This window comes from Palaemon carinicauda, chromosome 34 (genome assembly GCF_036898095.1).
Source record: "Palaemon carinicauda isolate YSFRI2023 chromosome 34, ASM3689809v2, whole genome shotgun sequence".
NCBI lineage: Eukaryota > Metazoa > Arthropoda > Malacostraca > Decapoda > Palaemonidae > Palaemon > Palaemon carinicauda.
The window spans coordinates 39,646,449-39,666,448 of NC_090758.1; the positions used below are offsets into that span (position 1 = coordinate 39,646,449).

Consider the following 20,000-nt stretch of genomic DNA (forward strand, 5'->3'; position numbering starts at 1 on the left):
TAAATAGAAAAAAATATAAGATAATAGTTTGTAATAAAGAAAAACTCAAATCCTAAATATAAAACCAGCTTCTTGAAAATTTTAAAGGTGGAAAAACTTTCAGAGCCCGATGAAATGTCAGGTAATTTAAAATCATTCAATAACTTATTCTTTTATGATTCACATTTGTTTTGTGAACATTCATGAGCTATTTGCGGCTTTTAATGTTTATTTATAATTTAATATTATTTTGTTTTATTAATGTGCATTCAAATACTTATTTAAGCACCATGCCTCTTTTACATTTTGATTCTCACATTTGCTAGGGCACCAGCCGCCCGTTGAGATACTACCTCTAGAGAGGTATTGGATCCTTTGACTGGCCAGACAGAAATGCATTGGATCCCTCTCTCTGGTTACGGCTCATTTTTTCTTTGCCTACACTTACACAGAATAGTCTGGCCTATTCTATACATATTCTCGTCTTTCCTCATACACCTGACAACAATGAGCTACTTATTACTTCTTCACCCAAGGGGTTAATTACTGTACTGAAATTAGTTCAGTGTACTTTCCTCTTGGTAAGGGTAGAAGAGACTCTTTAGCTATGGTAAGCCGCTCTTCTAGGAGAAGGACACTCCAAAATTAAACCATGGTTCTCTAGTCTTGGGTAATGCCATAGCCTCTGTACCATGGTCTTCCACTGTCTTGGGTTAGAGTTCTCTTGCTTGAGGGTACACTCGGGCACACTATTCTTTCGTATAATTTTTTTTTCTTCCTCTTGTTTTATGAAATGGTGTGTTGGGCAGGTTTAATAGAAAGGCCATGGATGCCTGGTAGTTTATCAAGAGGTTGTCTTTTCCTTTTCTGATTCTTTTTCTTCTCAAAACCATCCTTACTGTCCTCCTTCAGTTGAAGTGGCTTTCCTGGAGGGTATTTAGCCTTGCATGGTGTATCGGCTCCTCCGTGTTGACCAGTTTTTCCAACTTTTTACCATTGTCTATGGGTATCATCAATCACTTTATTTATAATTCTGTACTTATTGTTTTTGTTATAATTCTCGCTAGTCTAGTTTTTAAGTATGATGTCTATTTTTATTTCTATTAATTATTATGCTCTCTGGAGACATTGAGGAAAATCCGGGACCAGTACGTCCTAGATTTCGTCGATGTCATTTTCTGTATTGTAATATTCGTGGTCTTCAGGAAAATATCCAAGACCTTACAGTTGCGCCCAGACAGTATGATATTCTTTTGTGCTCAGAAACTTTGGTTTCTAATATTAGGCACTCATCTGAGCTCCTTATAACTGGTTTTAAAAAGCCATTAATGTTGAAACGTGATGCCATCCCTAGGACCAGGGGAATGGCGGTGTATATTAGGACGGAGTACCCTGCTTCTCGTAAGTCCTGCTATCAATGTGGATGTCATGAGATTCAAGTAATAAAAGTTTGTGGCAGGCATAACAACTTTTATTTGTGTTCGATCTACCGGAATCCAGACATGGATGATTCTATCTTCGATTGTCTTCTTACCATTATGGCTAAGATACAAGGAGATGACAGATTGGCTTCTTTTGTCTTTGTTGGTGATATATATCTCTCCTACCGATCGCCATGGCTTAGGAGCTTTAGACTTTGCCTCTGAATCAGGCTGTGAGCAAATTATAAATGAAGCTACTCACAGGTCTGGTAATAGCTTGGACCTCGTATACACTGACTCCCCTGGCGTTATAACTAGTAAGGTTAGTTCTCCAGTCGGAACATCTGATCACTGATATATCATACTCTTGTAAAATTTATATGAAATCCCAAGCAGACTGGAATGGGATTTTGCATGATCTTTTGTACTTGAATTGGTCATAATTATATAGTAGTGTAGATACTGTTGCCCTTTGAATGAGAATCTAGTCAACATAATTCATAGGCGTATCCCTTCTCGTGTGCTAAGGTACCGAGTGAAGGACAAACCATGGTTCAATGATGATTGTAGACGTGCCTATTTGGAGAAGCAGGAGGCCTATCACCGTTGGAAGGGTAACAGATCAGATTTGACCTGGAACAACTATACTCAGCTTCGAGCTTTTGCTCAGAGAGTTTATGCCTCAACTGAAAAGGAGTACAATTTAACCATAAAAGAAACCCTTTCTTGTAAAACTCAGGAACATAAATGGTGGTCTACCCTTAAATCTGCACTCTTTGGTGTAGATGCACTAGTTCCTCCTTTACTTAAACCAAATGGCTCAGTCACTCACTGTCCAAAGAAAAAGGCAACCCTGTTGGCTGATGTTTTTGACAGTAAACAGAGTAATGAAAAACTTGAACTTCCTCATTCCTGTTTTCCTGAGGCTAAACTAACTAGTTTAGCTTTCCGATCTCGTGAGATCAAAGCTCTGTTGAAGGACCTTAATGCTTATGGAGTTATAGACCCGAATGGTATTTTTCCTTTTTTTTTATAAAGACAGCAGATTTCTTAGCTCCAAAGTTATCTGTTATTTTGCGCAAGTTAGCAAGAAGAGGAGCTTTTAAGAACTTGTTGAAGAATTGGTAATGTTACTCCTCTTTGTAAATGTGCTCGTGGTAGCTCAAGTCCCACTGATTACCGCCCAATTTCCATAACTCCCATATTATCTAAAGTTTTTGAAAGTTATCTGGCAAAACGTCTCAATAGGTTTGCTGAAGGTACTCATCTACTCCCTAGTTTGCAATTTGGTTTTCGTAAAGGCTTTGGAGCATGTGATGCCCTTCTTACAATCTCCAATGCTGTACAGAAATCCCTTGATTGTGGTCAGGAAGTTCGTATGATTGGCCTTGATTTTAATGCTGCCTTTGACCGTGTTAATCATGAGGCCCTTGTTTTCAAACTGAAACAGTTGGGAGTGGGTGGGTCGTTTCTTAGCATTATTATCGATTTTTTAAGTAATAGATCATAAAGAGTTGTTGCTGATGGGCACCATAGTGAGTATAGGAATGTGATATCCGGTGTTCCACAGGGTAGTGTTCTTGGCCCATTACTTTTCATACTATATACACATGACATGGGGTTTGGCCTAGAAAACAAGCTTGTTGCATATGCAGATGATGCTACTCTTTTTGCATCTATTCCATCCCCTGAATGTAGATCTGGGGTTGGTGAATCCCTTAATAGAGATTTAGCTAAAATCAGTGCATGGTGCAAATTATGGGGTATGAAGTTGAATCCTTACAAAACTCAAAGTATGATTGTAAGTAGATCAAGGACGGTGGCTCCTCAACATCCAGATATCAGTATTGATAATGTTTCTTTAAATTTGTATGACTCTTTTAAAATTTTAGGTGTGATTCTCGACAGCAAATTTACTTTTGAGAAACATATAAGGTCTGTGTCTTCTTCAAATGCACAAAAAATTGGCTTATTGAGAAAGTCTTTTAAGATTTTCGGTGATCAATCTATTCTGAAGAAGTGTTTTAATTCTTTCTTTCTACCTTGTTTTGAGTATTGTTCTCCTGTCTGGGGTTCAGCTGCTGATTCTCATCTTAATTTATTGGACAGAAACTTACGGTCTATCCAATTTCTTATTCCTGATCTAGATATTAATCTTTGGCACTGTCGTTCAATTAGTTCATTATGCATGTTGCATAAAATTTTTCATAACTCTGACCATCCTTTACATTCAGATCTCCCTGGTCAATTCTATCCTGTTCGTAATACTAGGCAGGCAGTTAATTGTAATAGCCAGGCCTTCTCCATCATGAGGCTCAATACTACACAGTATTCTAGAAGTTTTATTCCAGCTGTTACCAAGTTGTGGAATGATCATCCTAATCGGGTAGCTGAATCAGTAGAACTTCAAAAAGTTCAAAGTTGGAGCAAATGCTTTTATGTTGACCAGGCTGACATGAGTCTTTTTATAGTTTATATATGACATACCTGTTTTTGACGTTGTTAATAGTTTATATAGGACATATCTGTTTTGACGCTGTTACTGTTTTCAGAATGATTTATTGTTAATTTATTCTCATCATTTATTTACCTCCTTATTTCCTTTCCTCACTGGGCTATTTTTCCCTGTTGGAGCCCTTGGGCTTATAGCATCTTGCTTTTCCAACTAGGGTTGTAGCTTGGCTAGTAATAATGATAATAATAATAATAATAATAATAAACCCACAAATTATATAGAAAAAAATAAACATAAATTTTTAGTTTTCGAAGGGACTGTGTCCTTTCCTCTTCATAAAACAAACGGAAACTTGTGTATTCTAATGCATGTTTATTAACCTTGCATTTGCTTATCTCCACCTACCGCCTTCAGGACCCAATGCACCTGGGAGGTTCATCATGTGGTACCGGAATGAAACGGCAATTTTGGCGCTGTGGCATCGGCCTCACCCGGCTGGAATCTACTCCCATTACCAAGTAAGTGGATACGACACCAAAGGATTTATTGTAATGGGTTTGGTGTCTTATTTGGAATGGACAACCGACCTTGATTTGTAGTTATTAGCTCTAAAAGTTTTTTTTTTTTTTTTTTTTTTTTTTTTACAAAGGTGTGCTTATTGTGTAGGGGTGTGGCTGAATGCGCTACGTGTATGCATAATGATATCAATGTAGACTTATTTGATATTGATTATTCACTTTATAGAACATTTTCATTTCATGCATGACTCTAGATTTGTACAGTTTGGTCTTTATTGTCCACTGCAGGACATTTTATCTGATACTGGAAAATATTTGCAATTCCAGCTACCTTTTATATATATATATATATATATATATATATATATATATATATACATATATATATATATATATATATATATATATATATATATATATATATATATATATATATATATAAACAACCATCCACTCCCCATCTGTCAAAATCATGGGAATGTTTTGGCCTGATATTATTATCAATATTATTATTATGTTGGTATGAAATCCATATCCCTCTCCATCTGGTAACAGTACAATTTACTGTATTGTCGCCTTATCTGTTTAAAATGTTAGATATAATTATATCGACACCAGATATTTCCTTAGTTCACCTAAGTACTGCAACGTGCTATGCATATCTCACTGGCATTATAAGTAGGTGGAACAAGCTCTGCTTATAAAGCTTATAGGGCGTTTTTACTTTTGTTATTCTTGTTTCAATTTTTAATGATATCATTACATTAGAATTTTGTATACTTTACTTTTACTCTGACGGCTGTTTTTTTTTCCCGGTCCGCTACAGCAGGGGAACCCTACTCTCTACAGGACATACACTCTCATTTTATCTTGTTCGCTCAGAGTATTCAACATTTTATATCACGTATTGCTCATTTACTGTTAAATCATCACTGTCAAAGGACATATATTTTGGAGAGAGAGAGAGAGAGAGAGAGAGAGAGAGAGAGAGAGAGAGAGAGAGAGAGAGAGAGAGAGAGAGAGAGAGAGAGAGAGAGAGAGATTGTCTGGTAATCACAGTTTTGCCAACTCTATGAGAACAGAGGAGAATGGGAAGAGAATAGGCCCGACTAATCGGTTTATTCGTAGACGAAGGAGAAAGGAGCCGTAACCAGTGAGAGGGATCCAATGTAATACTGTCTGGCTAGACAAGTCCGAGGACCCAATAATTCTCTAGTGGTAGTATCTCAACGGGTGGCTGGAATGTTATCTAAAAAAATCCAGACCTCCTCGTCCTATATTTAATCAAATTTGATGACCAGGGTAACAAGGAGGGAGACTGGTGTATTCTGTAGTCACTAAAGATGGAATAATTATTTCTACAGTTGGATTTGGCGGTTCTTTGTCCAAACTTGATTAAAAACTGTTGAATCAAAAGCTTGTGATCTCCGTACAGTTCTTCAAACAGTTTACGTTGATGTTCAGAAACTCGTCAAATTAAAATCTTGTCATTGGAAGTACTCTTTTCCAGCAAAAGGACATCAAAAAATATACATGGACTTCACTATGTGGCAATTACTGAAATGAAATAGATCACATAACCATTAATAAAGAGAGGAGGCCACAAAGGTAAGAAGCCTGCGAAGTGCAGATATTGGTAGTGATCACCAGGTCCTCGTTGACACACTGAAATTAAAACTGAAAACACTCAACAGAAATGTAGATAGAATACCTAGGTTTGATACAACCAAGCTTGTGGAAGATGATCACAGAGAAGCATCTGCAATTGAATATAGGAATCTATTTGAATTATTAGAGATTTTGAGATATGAAGGAGAGACACTTGATGAAAAATGGTGCGGTATCAAGGACATATATCAGTAGTTAGTAGTCAGGTTTTGGGACATGCACTTAAAAGGAAAAGCCATGGGTATCAAGTGATACTCAGGATACTATAAAAAGAAACAAAGACAGAAATTGAATGTTGAAGGTTTTCGAGGGAGTAAGGAAAATTACAAAGTAGAGGGTGCTAAGTAATCCAGTATCGATAGAGGTCAAAATAAAAGCCAAGAATGAGGGGGAGGGCGGGGGGGGGGGGATATTTAGACAGGAAAGCAGATAAGGCTAACTAAGCTATGAACTCCGGGAGAAGTTATGTTATAAGAATTGCACAAAGGATTATTGATGAAATTTCTATGGGAGCCAAGTAGATGGAGCATATGGCCATAAAAAAGAGAGATGGGTCTGTTTTAACAACAGAGGATGAAGAAAGGCAAAGTGAGGTCATTAATAGGAAAGACAAAGGGAATAATTTGAATGATATGCATGAAGCTGAGGAACATCTTGATGTTCCCACGGATTAATTCAGTGTGTTTGAAATCGAAGCTAGTATTGAAAAACTCTGGAGATGGAAAGCTCTTGGTCATGGTGGAATAACTGGTGAGATGGAACTGGCTGAAAATTAAATGAATCCCAGAATACTTAATAAGTTATTTTGTAAAATGTGGCATGAAGAGACAAAACCTGATGAAAGGGAGCTAGGGGTGTCGGGAAAAATGACAAACAAAAAATTTACAGAGCCATCATACTTACGTCAGTTGTCATGAAAATATATAGGATTTTTATTCTAAATTCACTAGAGAGAAAGATTGAAGAAAAGGTGATATTATTACATAATTTTGTAGTGCACCAGACATCAGGCAAAACCAATTCTGAATAGCTAATGCAGGTATGATCTAAGCAGTAAAAGTGTTACTACTCCTTTTCCTGCTTTTCAGTCTTGTTAATTAACATGATCTCTCCATCTTTGTATTTCATAAGATTATCCTCGTTACTTGCAAACTTAAGTTTATTTTCCTGCATTATCATTTCAAGATCTTCATTCCATTTACATTCTTTTGTTAGAACATCTGCAATCATGTCTTTCTTTCCATCCAGCCAACTGTAAGACTCAATACATCCTTCAGTCAACATGTCCTTCATCTCCTGTATGCTGTTCCTGAGAAGCCTTTCCTCAACCTGCTTGGTACTCTCAGCAGATTCTAGCAGGGGTATTGAATCTGTGAACAATTTGATTGGAATTTTCTTTCCATACTGACCAAATAATAACTGTTCAATCTGACTCGCAAAAAACTGACTTATCAATAATCTTAGTCATACTTCTGGTCTCAGCCGCCTTTGCAGAATGACATACCTTCTGGATAGTCTTTGACTTCGAGTTAATAGGGACCACACGTCTATTTCTCTTACTTCCTAGTAAAATCAGATTGCCACTTATGCTTCTCTCATGTATATAAAACGAAGCATCTGTAAATCCATATATCTTTATATATTCTTTTTTGTCAACTCTTGTAAATTCTACTTTATTTGGTCTATCATTTATCTTATCGATTGTATGACAAAATAGCTAGTCTCTCTATAGCTAGTTCCAAAATAGCTAGTGCAAAACGGCTAGTTCCAAAATAGCTAGTATACCAAGACAGCTAGTTCCAAAATAGCTAGTATACCAAAACAGCTAGTTCCAAAATAGATAGTATACCAAAACAGCTTGTTCCAAAATAGCTAATATACCAAGTTAGCTACTATACTAAGTTAGCTAGTATACCAAAACAGCTAGTGAACAAAAAACTGGAATAAAAAATACTTAAAAACCTGCAAGACTCTTTAAAATTCATAAAATGATTTGGTAATGCCAGTATACAAGAAATAAACTTATTAAAATTTAATAAATTCATTGGTAACACCAATATATAAGAAATAGTCTATTCAAATTCATATTTAATCAGTATTTTATAAGATAGGTGATACCACGGAGGAATTCAAATGTCGACATTTCTTCATTTTGGAGTCTTTGTTTTAAAGTTTGAATCCTCCCATTAATTTCTTTGGCTTTTTTGCTTGTAGTCTCCCTTTCGCCCGATAAATAATAGGTCAACTTATTTCTTTGCATAGTTTCTTCCTTCTGAATACCTCTTAAAAACCGCCATAAGGAAGGGTATGGGGAATCATATAGGGTTTGAATCGCTCGGTGCCATCCTTCAATCATGTTTGTGATTCTCGGCAATCCATCTGTCGACCTTTGTGCAACGCTCCAAATCATTGGTGAACATAGAGGTGGCTTTCTTCTTCCTCCTGTTCTTTGAGGTCTTCCAATGTCTCTATCTTCGAAATGACAGTACAATTCTTCCATTTCTTGCTCCATTTGAAGATCTTCTAGTGTGTCCAGGAATTCTTCAAATGCTTTGGTTATATCATCTGGGTCTAAAGCAGCAAGCAATTTACAATAAAGGCAAGAGTTAGTATCAGTTAGTTACGTAAGTATTTGTTAACCCAATACTGTGAATTTCCCTCCAAATTGCCTGTGAAAGATGGAAGAAACACCCTTGCAACTGTAAATTTGGAAAGACGTATTTGAAAGCATCCATAACTGGTTTCTCAAAATCTGTGGTAATTGTTTTTGGCTGTAAGTCTGGGCGCTTTTCTTTCAAGATACTAAAGGCTTTTTTATATGTTTCCTTTGTTTTATTTGTCAACAAGATGCAGACATGCAAATAAATATTCACTTTTAATAGCGTGGATCGTGTACAGTAGATAAAATAGTTGTGGAACCATTTTGAATGTACTGTCACATATCAAGAATGTCCAGCATAGTTTCACTTGCGAATATTAGTGTTTCCTGAGAATCACTTTCATCATAAAGTAAAAAGCGTTCTTCAGCACTCCCTATAGTAATTGTTTCAAATTCTTCAGGTAAATTGATTTCTGAAAGTGATTCCGGTTCTGGAAAGTAGCCTTCTGTTTTTTGCCTTTTTCGTTGAATGCATTTCGTAAGTGCTTTTCTTTTTGGCATGCAAGACGAAGTTTCACAATCAACATTTTGAGTAATTTTAGCAATGATTCTACGTGGTGGAGCTGTTGAACCAGAAGCTTCGTTTCATAACACACTTAAGGCGATCGTAACTTTTTCTTTGGCATATCGGGTGCATGTGAATGATTCTGACCCAAACTTACATCACTTGTATCACTAAAATCAACCAGAGTTATGGCAGTTCCTTTGCAGCCTTTGATTACGTATCTCCAGTTCTGCGTTTCGTTATTGGTTGTATTCTTTCGATAAACATATCCCTCATGACATATTTGGTCATCCCCTTTTTGCCGTTTTATCACTTTCATGTTGATGGGCTTGTCAAACTAAAACAAATATTTTGGATAACCCAGATTTAAAGTTATTTTAGAAAGTGCATATTAAGAGTTACCAATTAGAACTTACTGTTTGGAACAAGCTATTTCAGAGCCATCCATTTTGAAATATGCTGTTTTGGCATACTAGCTATTTTGGAACTAGCTGTTTTGGAACTAGCTGTTTTGGCATACTAGCTGTTTTGGAACTAGCTGTTTTGGTATACTAGCTGTTTTGGTATGCTAGCAATTTTGGAACTAGCTGTTTAAGACTAGCTATTTTGGAACTGGCTATTCTGGGACTAGCTGTTTTGGGTTTCACCCATCTTATCAATTATAAAATTTACCTTTTTTTAAGATATTTCAATGTAGCACTACTATTTTTCTTGGACATCTGCAATGCTGTGATAGAAAGTTCAGGTCTTGTATTGGCTGCTAACCAGCTAAACTTTCCCACATACTTGCAAAATACTTTTAGTTCCTGATTAGTCAAATGTTCACTAGCTTTTCTTTTTTTTATATCTTCCACTTTCTCAAGACTCCTCGCATAATCATCCATTGAGATTGTTATTCCAGTTTCTGTTTTGATGATATCTATCCATATGAACCGAAATTTATTCTTTTCTATCTTTGAAACTTGTAATTTTTCTTTACACAAGTCTGTTACTTTCTTTACAAATCCTTTTGTACCAGATATCGAAAAATCATCTACATGAGTAAGTATCATACCAATCAGATTTCCTTCACTCTGCTGATAGTAGTATGCCTCATCCCCACTCACGGTCTTCAGACCTTTTTCTTTGAAAATCTGCTGAACTTTCAGCCAAAATTTTTTACTGGGATCACCCAATCCATATAATGGTTTTCTGAGTTTCCAAATAATGTTTTCTTTTTTTAAATCCTTTGGAGGATCTACAAATACATTCCTGTTAAGTATGTTTGACTATAAAAATGTTGTTTTGATGTCAATAGACTGAAGCTCAAAATTCTCATTTGCAGCCAAGGACAAGAACACTTACATGCTTTCACGCATAGCTGTTGGTCAATCAGCTTGGGGTTTTTCTTTTTCATGAAATCCCTTGGCGACAATTCTCCCTTAGTCATCAGTTTTTTGTCCGTCATGCTTCTCCTTTTTCGTGATCACCCATCTGCTGCCTATCTTTTCTTGCCCTACATCTTCCACTTCCTCGGAAGTGTCAAAATGTAATAAAAGTACATATTCTTTCTTCTTTACTTCTAACACTTCTGGCATCTTGTGATATTTAACAGGTAATTCCACTATATAACTTGTTATTTCCTCACAAAAACACTAGTTTTTTTTTTTAAGTCAACCAGAATGCTCTAATGAAATCCTTCTCAGTTTCCTCTTTATTATCTTGAGATATTGTCTTCATTTTTAGATTACTGGCTGGAGGATCCCCTGATATTTTCTCTTCTCCTGCCATTTTAGAAGTAGAGTCCACTGCTTTTGCTTTGTTGTGTGCTTCTCTTGAAATTTCCGAAGGAATATTTCTTTGAGAGCAAAATTGTACTTTGCAACTGGCTACTTTCTTTAAATCGCCATTCACCCAAATGTAAACATCTCTTCCTCTGTGTGTGAACACCTTTACTGGACCACACCAGGCTTTTTTTCATTTTATCTTGGTAAAATACCATATCCCCCTCTTTGAAAATGATATTAAATTTATTGTTTTCATGTTGTGAAGCCTTTTTCAGCTTTGAAGAATATTCAGCTTCCTTGAATTGCTTGGTGATCATGTGAGGTCTCTCGATCATTAACTTCACATTCTCACTGTCAAACATCGACTCAGTGGCGACATTTCCTGTAGAAATTCCAGGTATTGTTACAGCCTTTCCTGTCACCAAATGCATAGGGTTATATCCTAAAATACTGGTGTTTGTATTATGATTCCAAGCAGCCATCTCTACAGCCTTCTTTAAATCCATTTTCTTATCTGCCTCTCGAATTTTCTTCACCGTCATATCTGGTTACGTTCGTTTATTCCATTGGTCCAGGGTGAGTAATTTGGACCAAATTTTAATTCAAAACCTAGTTTTGAAGCAAACTCGTCAACTTCGTGGTTCTTAAACTCAGATCCGTTATCTGCCCAGTATCCTTGAGAAAGGAACCCAAACCTTCAGTTCCATACTGTGTTGAGAGATTCACCCACTGACTCGGCGGTTTTACCATTCAAAACTGCTCCTTGAATAAATCTGGTGAAGGAACAGATCATCCCTAATACAGAAGTCTCTCCATATAGTTTTAAGTCCATGGTTACAATCTGATTAACATAAAAAACTATTGATAATGCAACTTTAGGAGTGTCCTGGGATCTCTTGCATTTTTTAGATATATTGCAGTTTTCACACACTTCTTTTATTGTTTTTCGCATTTGCTCATTAAGTTTTCCTGCATTCCTATATGCATGAATTAGTTGATTTTCATTCTTGTGGTTGGCTACTTCATGAATCTTCTTCACCTTCTCATAACTCTCTACATCTACTTCCTTCTTCAAGTAAAATACAGTGGTGTCTATAGTCCAAAATTCTCTATCTTCATACAGCTGAAGAGCCATATTACCTCCTGCAGTATACATACATTCGAACTCACGGGTTGTGTCGATGTTGATTGTCACTTTATCTCTATGCATACTTAGATCCATTTTCCATTCTTCATAGTATTTTTACCACACAACAATGGCACTTTTTCAGCATCCAGCGCAAAAGCTCCAAGCAAAATCCTTCTGAAAGTATCAGATTTTTCAGATTCCTTTATTGTTATTGGTATTTCTATAATTTCCTTACTTTCATATATTCTACTTGGACCAAATCTGAGTTTTTTGAAACATCTCCTTTTATGCAAATTTTCCTTCTTAATACCATTCTTCTTCAGATATTTTTCCAGCCATCTTTTTCCAACTAAGCTACTTGGACAACCAGTATCCAAAATCAGAGCTCCTACTTCTGTAACTTCTTTAGCAAACATTACATCGCTGATATATACATGAATGATCTCTGATACTTCTTTCATACTTACAAAATTCACATTCTTTCCTTTCTTCAACATTTCTTCAATCTTTTCCAAGATTTTTGCTACATTTTCTTCGACTATAATCACTCTTTCAGTCAAATTTTGCTGCTGTTTCCGATCATTTGACACAGAACTACTATTGGAAGATGATCTTCCATTTGAAAATGGCCTACCATTGGAGTATGGTCTAAAACTGGACAAATGCCTCGAAGATGATCCTCGTCTTGATGGTGTCCACGAGGGAGCTCTCCTATATGTTCCAGACTGAGTCCTCCAAAATCCTGGATTAGAATCTGATCTACGAAATCTATGAAAATCAGGCCTTTGGTTAAAATTATGCCATCTTTACCATCTTCAGAAGATTAAGAACTTCATTGTCTTCTCGCGGTCTCCTATCAGTTCCATCATGTGTCTCCAGAGCATCCATCTGTCTTCTTTTCTTTTCTTTTCTGCTTTTTCTACCATCATAACACCTAACAAGTAATAAAAATTTACAGTAACTTCCTCTCTCAAACAATCACAAAGCAAGACTTCAAACTTGTCCCAGTAAGTTTCATTAGTATCCTCTTCCTTTACGGAAAATTCCAATATTGACTTGAGAACATCAATACACTTCTCTGCTGCAGTTTTTGCATACTTTTGCTTAAGAATTTTCAAAACTGCTGCTACATTTTTGTTTGGAGCCTCAGATGTTTTATCCAATAGCACAGAAACAACATAATCTTTGACATTATTATTTTTCTTCAGGCTCTCCAGTAAATAAGTATACTTCGTAAAATTATCATCCTTGTTCGAGGTATTCCACTTTCTACTTCTTGAAAAAACTTTTCAAAAGTTTGACTAACCCAGATTGGAGGAGGTTATGCTTCCAATCCTTTGGCAATTTCTTCACTAATAATTTTTCCCATTGTAATGATCGCTGTTAAATCATAAGCACCTTCCTTTACTACACTTGTCGAAATATCTTTATGCATAATTTTGATATGCTGTTCCTTTTCCATCCTGTTCATGAAATTCTTTTTACATATGTAATATATGTAAAATTACATGTTTAAATACATGACCTAAGAGGTCAATATGGAAGTAGGAGCAAGTGTGAGGAATGCCATAGTCATGTCATAACCAGGATGCGAATGCCAAACCTCAGCAATGTAACATTTTTATGAAGAATAAACACAAATACAAATCGTGAGAAAGAGTTGTGTCGCACCGGATGCAGGTGTCTTCCTATATTAATGTTTAGTTTACATTATGTATTTAAATGCTGAGATAACTGACTATACAATATCTGTGATATTGATATTTTAGCCAGTTCTCAATAAGTTGTCATACGGAATGGTCATCCGACCAAACCATCTATACTCCTGTGATGGAGATGTTAATAACTGTTTTAAAGGAATAAACTATTTTAAAGTTAACTTACCTAGACTTATTTGAAGATGTAACCTACCAATTCTAAATATTACAACACATTGAAGAGACATTTGATGGGAACCCGAATGTGTGTTAATAACAGTACCACACCAACAATTGGTGGCAGCGAATAAAACTCTAAGAACCAGAGAAAGATCTTCAAGAACCAGCGAATAAAACTCTAAGAACCAGAGAAAGATCTTCAAGAACCAGCGAATAAAACTCTAAGAACCAGAGAAAGATCTTCAAGAACCAGCGAATAAAACTCTAAGAACCAGAGAAAGATCTTCAAGAACCAGCGAATAAAACTCTAAGAACCAGAGAAAGATCTTCAAGAACCAGCGAATAAAACTCTAAGAACCAGAGAAAGATCTTCAAGAACCAGCGAATAAAACTCTAAGAACCAGAAAAAGATCTTCAAGAAAAACACATAAATCAACTTTAGTATCATTAGAATCACAAGTAATGAGTCTACAATTTTAACGAAGTATCTATGTCCACCGAAGAAATTAAAACATTGAATACCAACAAATAAATGTTATACAAACTGAGGAACTGGATCTTTAATCAACATCCTAAGAAAACCAAGGACTGACATTCAACGTTTACTAAACATTCGAGAATCATATCCAGGAAGCACTACATTCAACGGAAATCGGACCGAAAACATTCACCCAAACATCAATAAGAAGAAACAATCCAGTGAGAGAGAGAGGAAATGAAGGCATCACCCTTCGCCCATATAAACCGAAACTAAGTATATTTCTTTATTCATTTCAGTTTTAGACAGTGAAGTGTAGTTAATCGTCCATTATTGCTGGGGTGAGTTGTTTGTTAATCTTCATTTTTCCTTTCATTAAATGAAACTGTATTCAACTTCGACCTCTTGTCGAGAATTTTTTTTCTCTCTGTGCTAATTCCGTTTTCTTTCAGAAGTTCTCGGAAAATATCTTTATATTTGTGTCATTGTATTGGGGATTGTGTTATGATCTTTGTTTGAATAGTATTTATGCATTTACGCAGTGGACGTCTGTATTCATATAGAGATTTTGATAGGATTGCAAGGAATCAAAGAGATAAAAAACAAGTTAAAGTCAAAATGACACTTCCCGTCAGCCCAAGTAACCCCATCCCCGGCCCGAGTAACCCCATCCTGGCTCCCATTGTTACCTTAGTTAATGCCCGATCAGCTATCCTTCCTTTTCAAGGTCGGGTCAACGGCTTCTTTCCTCAGAATGTTGAGTCTTGGATTTCTTCCGTCGACGCCCATTTAAATGCTAAACAAATTATAGACCCATTTGTACAATTACAAGAAGCTAAAAGTTTTATAGACTTTTCTAAAGGAGATGCGAGTGCGTATTTGAGGGGAGTTTCGTTTCAAGAAGCAGTTACATGGGATGATTTCAAAGTTAGGCTACGTGCGGTCTGTGGCGGTGAGGAAGCCTTGGATGTAGTTTTATCATTAAGAAATACACTTAAGCCACTATGACTCGGCTTAACCCTGGATAGGTACGATGGGTCGTTTGCGACCCCGACCGTCAAAAAAAAAACAGGTTTTTCTCACGTGACTCACCCCCGTGACTGAATTTGTGGGTGATCGACCTGCAGGAGGTGTCTCCCCTACACGCTCTAGTAGTGTCCAGATGTGCATTGCTGTAGCAGTACTCCTTCCCCGATTTCTGAGACGCGTCGGGGTCGAGCGCGACCGAGTTTACCCTTCTAAGGTAGTTTGCATAATTATCAAAGTTATTACGTATTATGAAATTGTCGTAGAATGGTGCAACTTGTATAGGTTATCAGTTGTGGAAAGTCTTGGTGGATTGTTTGGCTACCATGTGCATGATTTTTTTTCTAGTTAAAATGTCGTTCATCACCACGAGGACCATTTTACCGCGAGTGCCCCTTTTTCATTTTTTTTTTCATTTTTTTGCCAAGTCATTTTTCCGTAAGATATTGCCAAATAGGGTCGTAAAACTTTTGCTTGTTTAGTGTTGGAAAGTGTGTCTAGATGATCTGGCTACCCATGCATGACTTTGTTTTTGTCAGATACGACGTAGTTATTGGTATATTGGGTATTTAACTGCGGTTACCAATTTCTGTTTTTTTTTCAATATTTGTAAAAATTACTACGTAGTAAGGAATTGCCGTATATTATTCATTTTTTTTTCATGTTTATGTGTTAGAAAGTGTGCCTTGATGGTTGGGGTAACACGTGCATGTCTTTTTTTTCATCTGAGATGCCGTATATTAGAATGTCGGGAATTTTACCGCGAGTGTCCCTTTTTCATTTTTTTTCATTTTTTTGCCAAGTCATTTTTCCGTAAGATATTGCGAAATAGTGTCGTAAAACTTTTGCTTTTTTAGTGTTGGAAAGTGTGTCTAGATGATCTGGCTACCCATGCGTGATTTTGTTTTTGTCAGATACGACGTAGTTATTGGTATATTGGGTATTTAACTGCGGTTGCCAATTTCTGTTTTTTTTCAATATTTGTAAAAATTTACTACGTAGTAAGGAATTGCCGTATATTATTGATTTTTTTTTCATGTTTATGTGTTAGAAAGTGTGCCTTGATGGTTGGGCTAACACGTGCATGTCTTTTTTTTTTATCTGAGATGCCGTATATTAGAATGTTGGGCATTTTTCCGCGAGTGCCCCTTTTTATTTGTTTTGCATTTTTTTTGCTTAGTCATGTTACCATAAGGAATTGGCAAGTAGTGTCGCAAAACTTATATTTTTATAGTGTTGGAAAGTGTTTCTAGATGATCTGGCTACCCATGCCTATTTTTTTTTAGCCAGATATGGCGTATATATAAGTATGTGTTCGATTTTCCTGTGATTGCCATTTTCTCGTTTTTTCCCATTTCTTTCAAAATTACTACGTACTAAGGAACTATCACAGAGTAATATTTCATTTATATGTTTATTTGTCGGAAAATGTGCCTTGATGGTTTGCCTAGCACGTGGCTGAAATTTTTTTTTTCTGAAATGCCGTATATTAGAATGGCCATTTTTCCACGAGTGCCCCTTTTTATTTGTTTTGCATTTTTTTTGCTTAGTCATGTTACCGTAAGGAATTGGCAAGTAGTGTCGCAAAACTTATAATTTCATAGTGTTGGAAAGTGTTTCTAGATGATCTGGCTACCCATGCCTATCTTCTTTTTTCAGCCGGATATGGCGTATATATAGGTATGTGTTCGATTTTCCTGTGATTGCCATTTTTTCGTTTTTTCCCATTTCTTTCAAAATTACTACGTACTAAGGAACTATCACAGAGTAATTATTCATTTAGATGTTTATTTGTCGGAAAATGTGCCTTGATGGTTTGCCTAGCACGTGGCTGAATTTTTTTTTCCTGAAATGCCGTATATTAGAATGTTTAGCCATTTTTCCGCGAGTGCCCCTTTTTATTTGTTTTGCATTTTTTTGCTTAGTCATGTTACCGTAAGGAATTGGCAAGTAGTGTCGCAAAACTTATATTTTTATAGTGTTGGAAAGTGTTTCTAGATGATCTGGCTACCCATGCCTATCTTTTTTTTAGCCAGATATGGCGTATATATAGGTATGTGTTCGATTTTCCGGTGATTGCCATTTTTTTGTTTTTTTCCAAATTCTTTCAAAATTACTACGTACTAAGGAACTATCACAGAGTAATGATTCCTCTAGATGTTTATTTGTCGGAAAATTTTGTTTACTTTTTTTTTGATTGAATATCATCAAATTTTTTTAGCTAAAATATTATATTGTTTTACATTTTTTTTTTTTTCGATTTTATTTCCCTTCAAAAAAATGTTTTTGGGTCAGAATTTTAATTTTATAGTCGTAAAATAATCGACAATTATCCAGCAACCCACCATACAATTTTTATGCATATCCAATAATAATTAGATTAGTAAATAACACCTTGAAATTGACATACCCTTCCTACATTTCAAGTGGCAGATTAGGGAATCTGAGTCAGTGTGGTTGGCGGCCATTTTGTGGACATATCCGAAGCGTAAGCTGCCCTATCTATATATATATTCTTGTTCCCTATAGAATTTGTGATATTTTGGTATATTGTTACCTGCATAAATATCATATTATATATTAAATATATGTATTTTTTTACGAAATTTCTAAGTACTCAAAAAATTACCTTTAGATATGGCCCCTGATATAAATGTAATTTACAAAATAATGAAGATTTTTTTTACATATTTCTATTTTAGGATAACATATGTTTATTCCCTAAAAAAATTAGCCACTTCCTATTTCATTTGGGTACCCAAAAAAGTTCATGAAATATGGACAATTTTTTTTGGCCAAAAAAAGTTACCCTTTTTTTCTCATTTCAGATCTTCACCTCCATGGGTCCGACTTCATCCAAAATACATCAAGATGTGTCCTAAACATTCAAGAATTAATTCCTAAAAGGATTTGTTTATATATGTATAAACTTTTTTTTATGAATTTTTATGTCAGGTCTTTTTTTTTTCTACTTAATTTTTTAAAATATTTATAATAAATAGTTTTTCTGCAGATGAGTAGCATTTATCTTTACAGTTGTTTTAAGCATTCATTGAAGATTTTTTGGCAAAAGAAAAAAGGAGGTTACTGCAAAAACTGATTTTTCAAGAATTTTTTTTGGCGTCGGGGTCGTTCGCGTCCGAGTATACCCTTAAAGGGGTGTCCGAGGAGCGTACCTATCCAGGGTTAATGTTATTGAGAGAGCAGCGCTCATTGCCGATAGGCTTAACGAGTATCAAGATATTTTATATAATTCCACTTGGGTTACTAGAAATAACATCTCCTTGAAAGATTTCTTACGATTAATGTATTCAACTTGTATGACACTTATGTTGCCTGAAGCTTTAGTGCGGTGTTTTGATAAAAAGTTAATGCCAGCAAGTACAGAATTGGACGTATATAAACAGATAAAGAAACACATGTCTAAGTGTACTGATCTTGATCCCCTGTTTACACAGGTTTTTGCAAAAAATGAAACAAAGCCACAACAAGTAAACGTAGTTATTAATAGTCAAGTCGCGGGAATGACGTGTTATAATTGCAAACGTCAAGGTCATTTGATTGCACACTGCAGAACGAGATTCTGTTCGTTACACAATAGTTCTACTCATTCATATAGTCAGTGCTACTCGCGTAAGACACAACAGAATCCTAGAAATACATAGTCAAATCCACAGTCAATTCCACAGACAGTTCCATATGGAAATAAAAAGAAAAATCCTCAGTTCAATACGAAGAGGTGTCAGCTATCCGTAACTTTCCGATACCTACTAATGTCAAGGGAATACAACAATTTCTGGGGTGTAGTGGATATTACAGGCGTTTTATATGCAATTATTCAATAACAGCCGCTCCCCTAACTGATCTTACGAAGAAGGGCGTAGATTTCATATGGTCTCAGCAGCATCAACAGGCGTTTAATACCTTGAAAGATGAACTGTGTAGTTCTCCTATCTTAAAATTTCCTGACTTCACTAAGGAATTCTTCATTGCAACAGACGCCTCAGACTTAGGAGTAGGTGGGGTATTGCTTCAGCAATATGAAAAACAATTTTTCTCGATAGCTTTTTATTCTCGAAAACTGAAAACTTCCAAAAGTAAGTATGCAGTAATAGACAAGGAAGGGCTAGCTATTGTTAATTCACTAGTGCATTCAAGTTCATAATATACGGTTATCCCGTTAAGGTTCTTACTGATCATAAACCACTAACCGACTTCTTTAAAGGCTTCATTCATAGCCTCAAACGAACTCGGTGGCATTTGATCATTCAAGACTTTGGCGCGAGAATCGAGTATTTACTAGGGAAAGCAAATATCATTGCTGATGCATTATCACGCAACCCCGCGTCATCTTGTACGGAGCCTTTAGCTTAATTAATAGATATATCAACATCCATGCCTATTGTTAAAACTATATCTGAAAAAGAAAATCTGGGCTGGAGTGCTGAATTATTACAGACTGAGCAAAGAAAAGATCAGAAATTAGAAAAAATTATAAATGCTTTGGAAGGCAATCGTA

The 20,000-nt window shown here is 35.8% G+C and overlaps 1 protein-coding gene across 4 annotated transcripts in view; it reads left to right on the plus strand.

Annotated features, from left to right (window-relative positions):
• The window catches only part of LOC137627121 (tyrosine-protein phosphatase 10D-like), a 216,903-nt gene that overhangs the window by 10,737 nt on the left and 186,166 nt on the right, over positions 1-20,000 (plus strand). For all 4 annotated transcript variants that reach the window (XM_068358166.1, XM_068358165.1, XM_068358163.1 and 1 more), the window contains exon 4: positions 4,270-4,373. In XM_068358166.1, the coding sequence (XP_068214267.1) occupies positions 4,270-4,373 (104 nt within the window). The remainder of the gene's footprint in view (positions 1-4,269; positions 4,374-20,000) is intronic.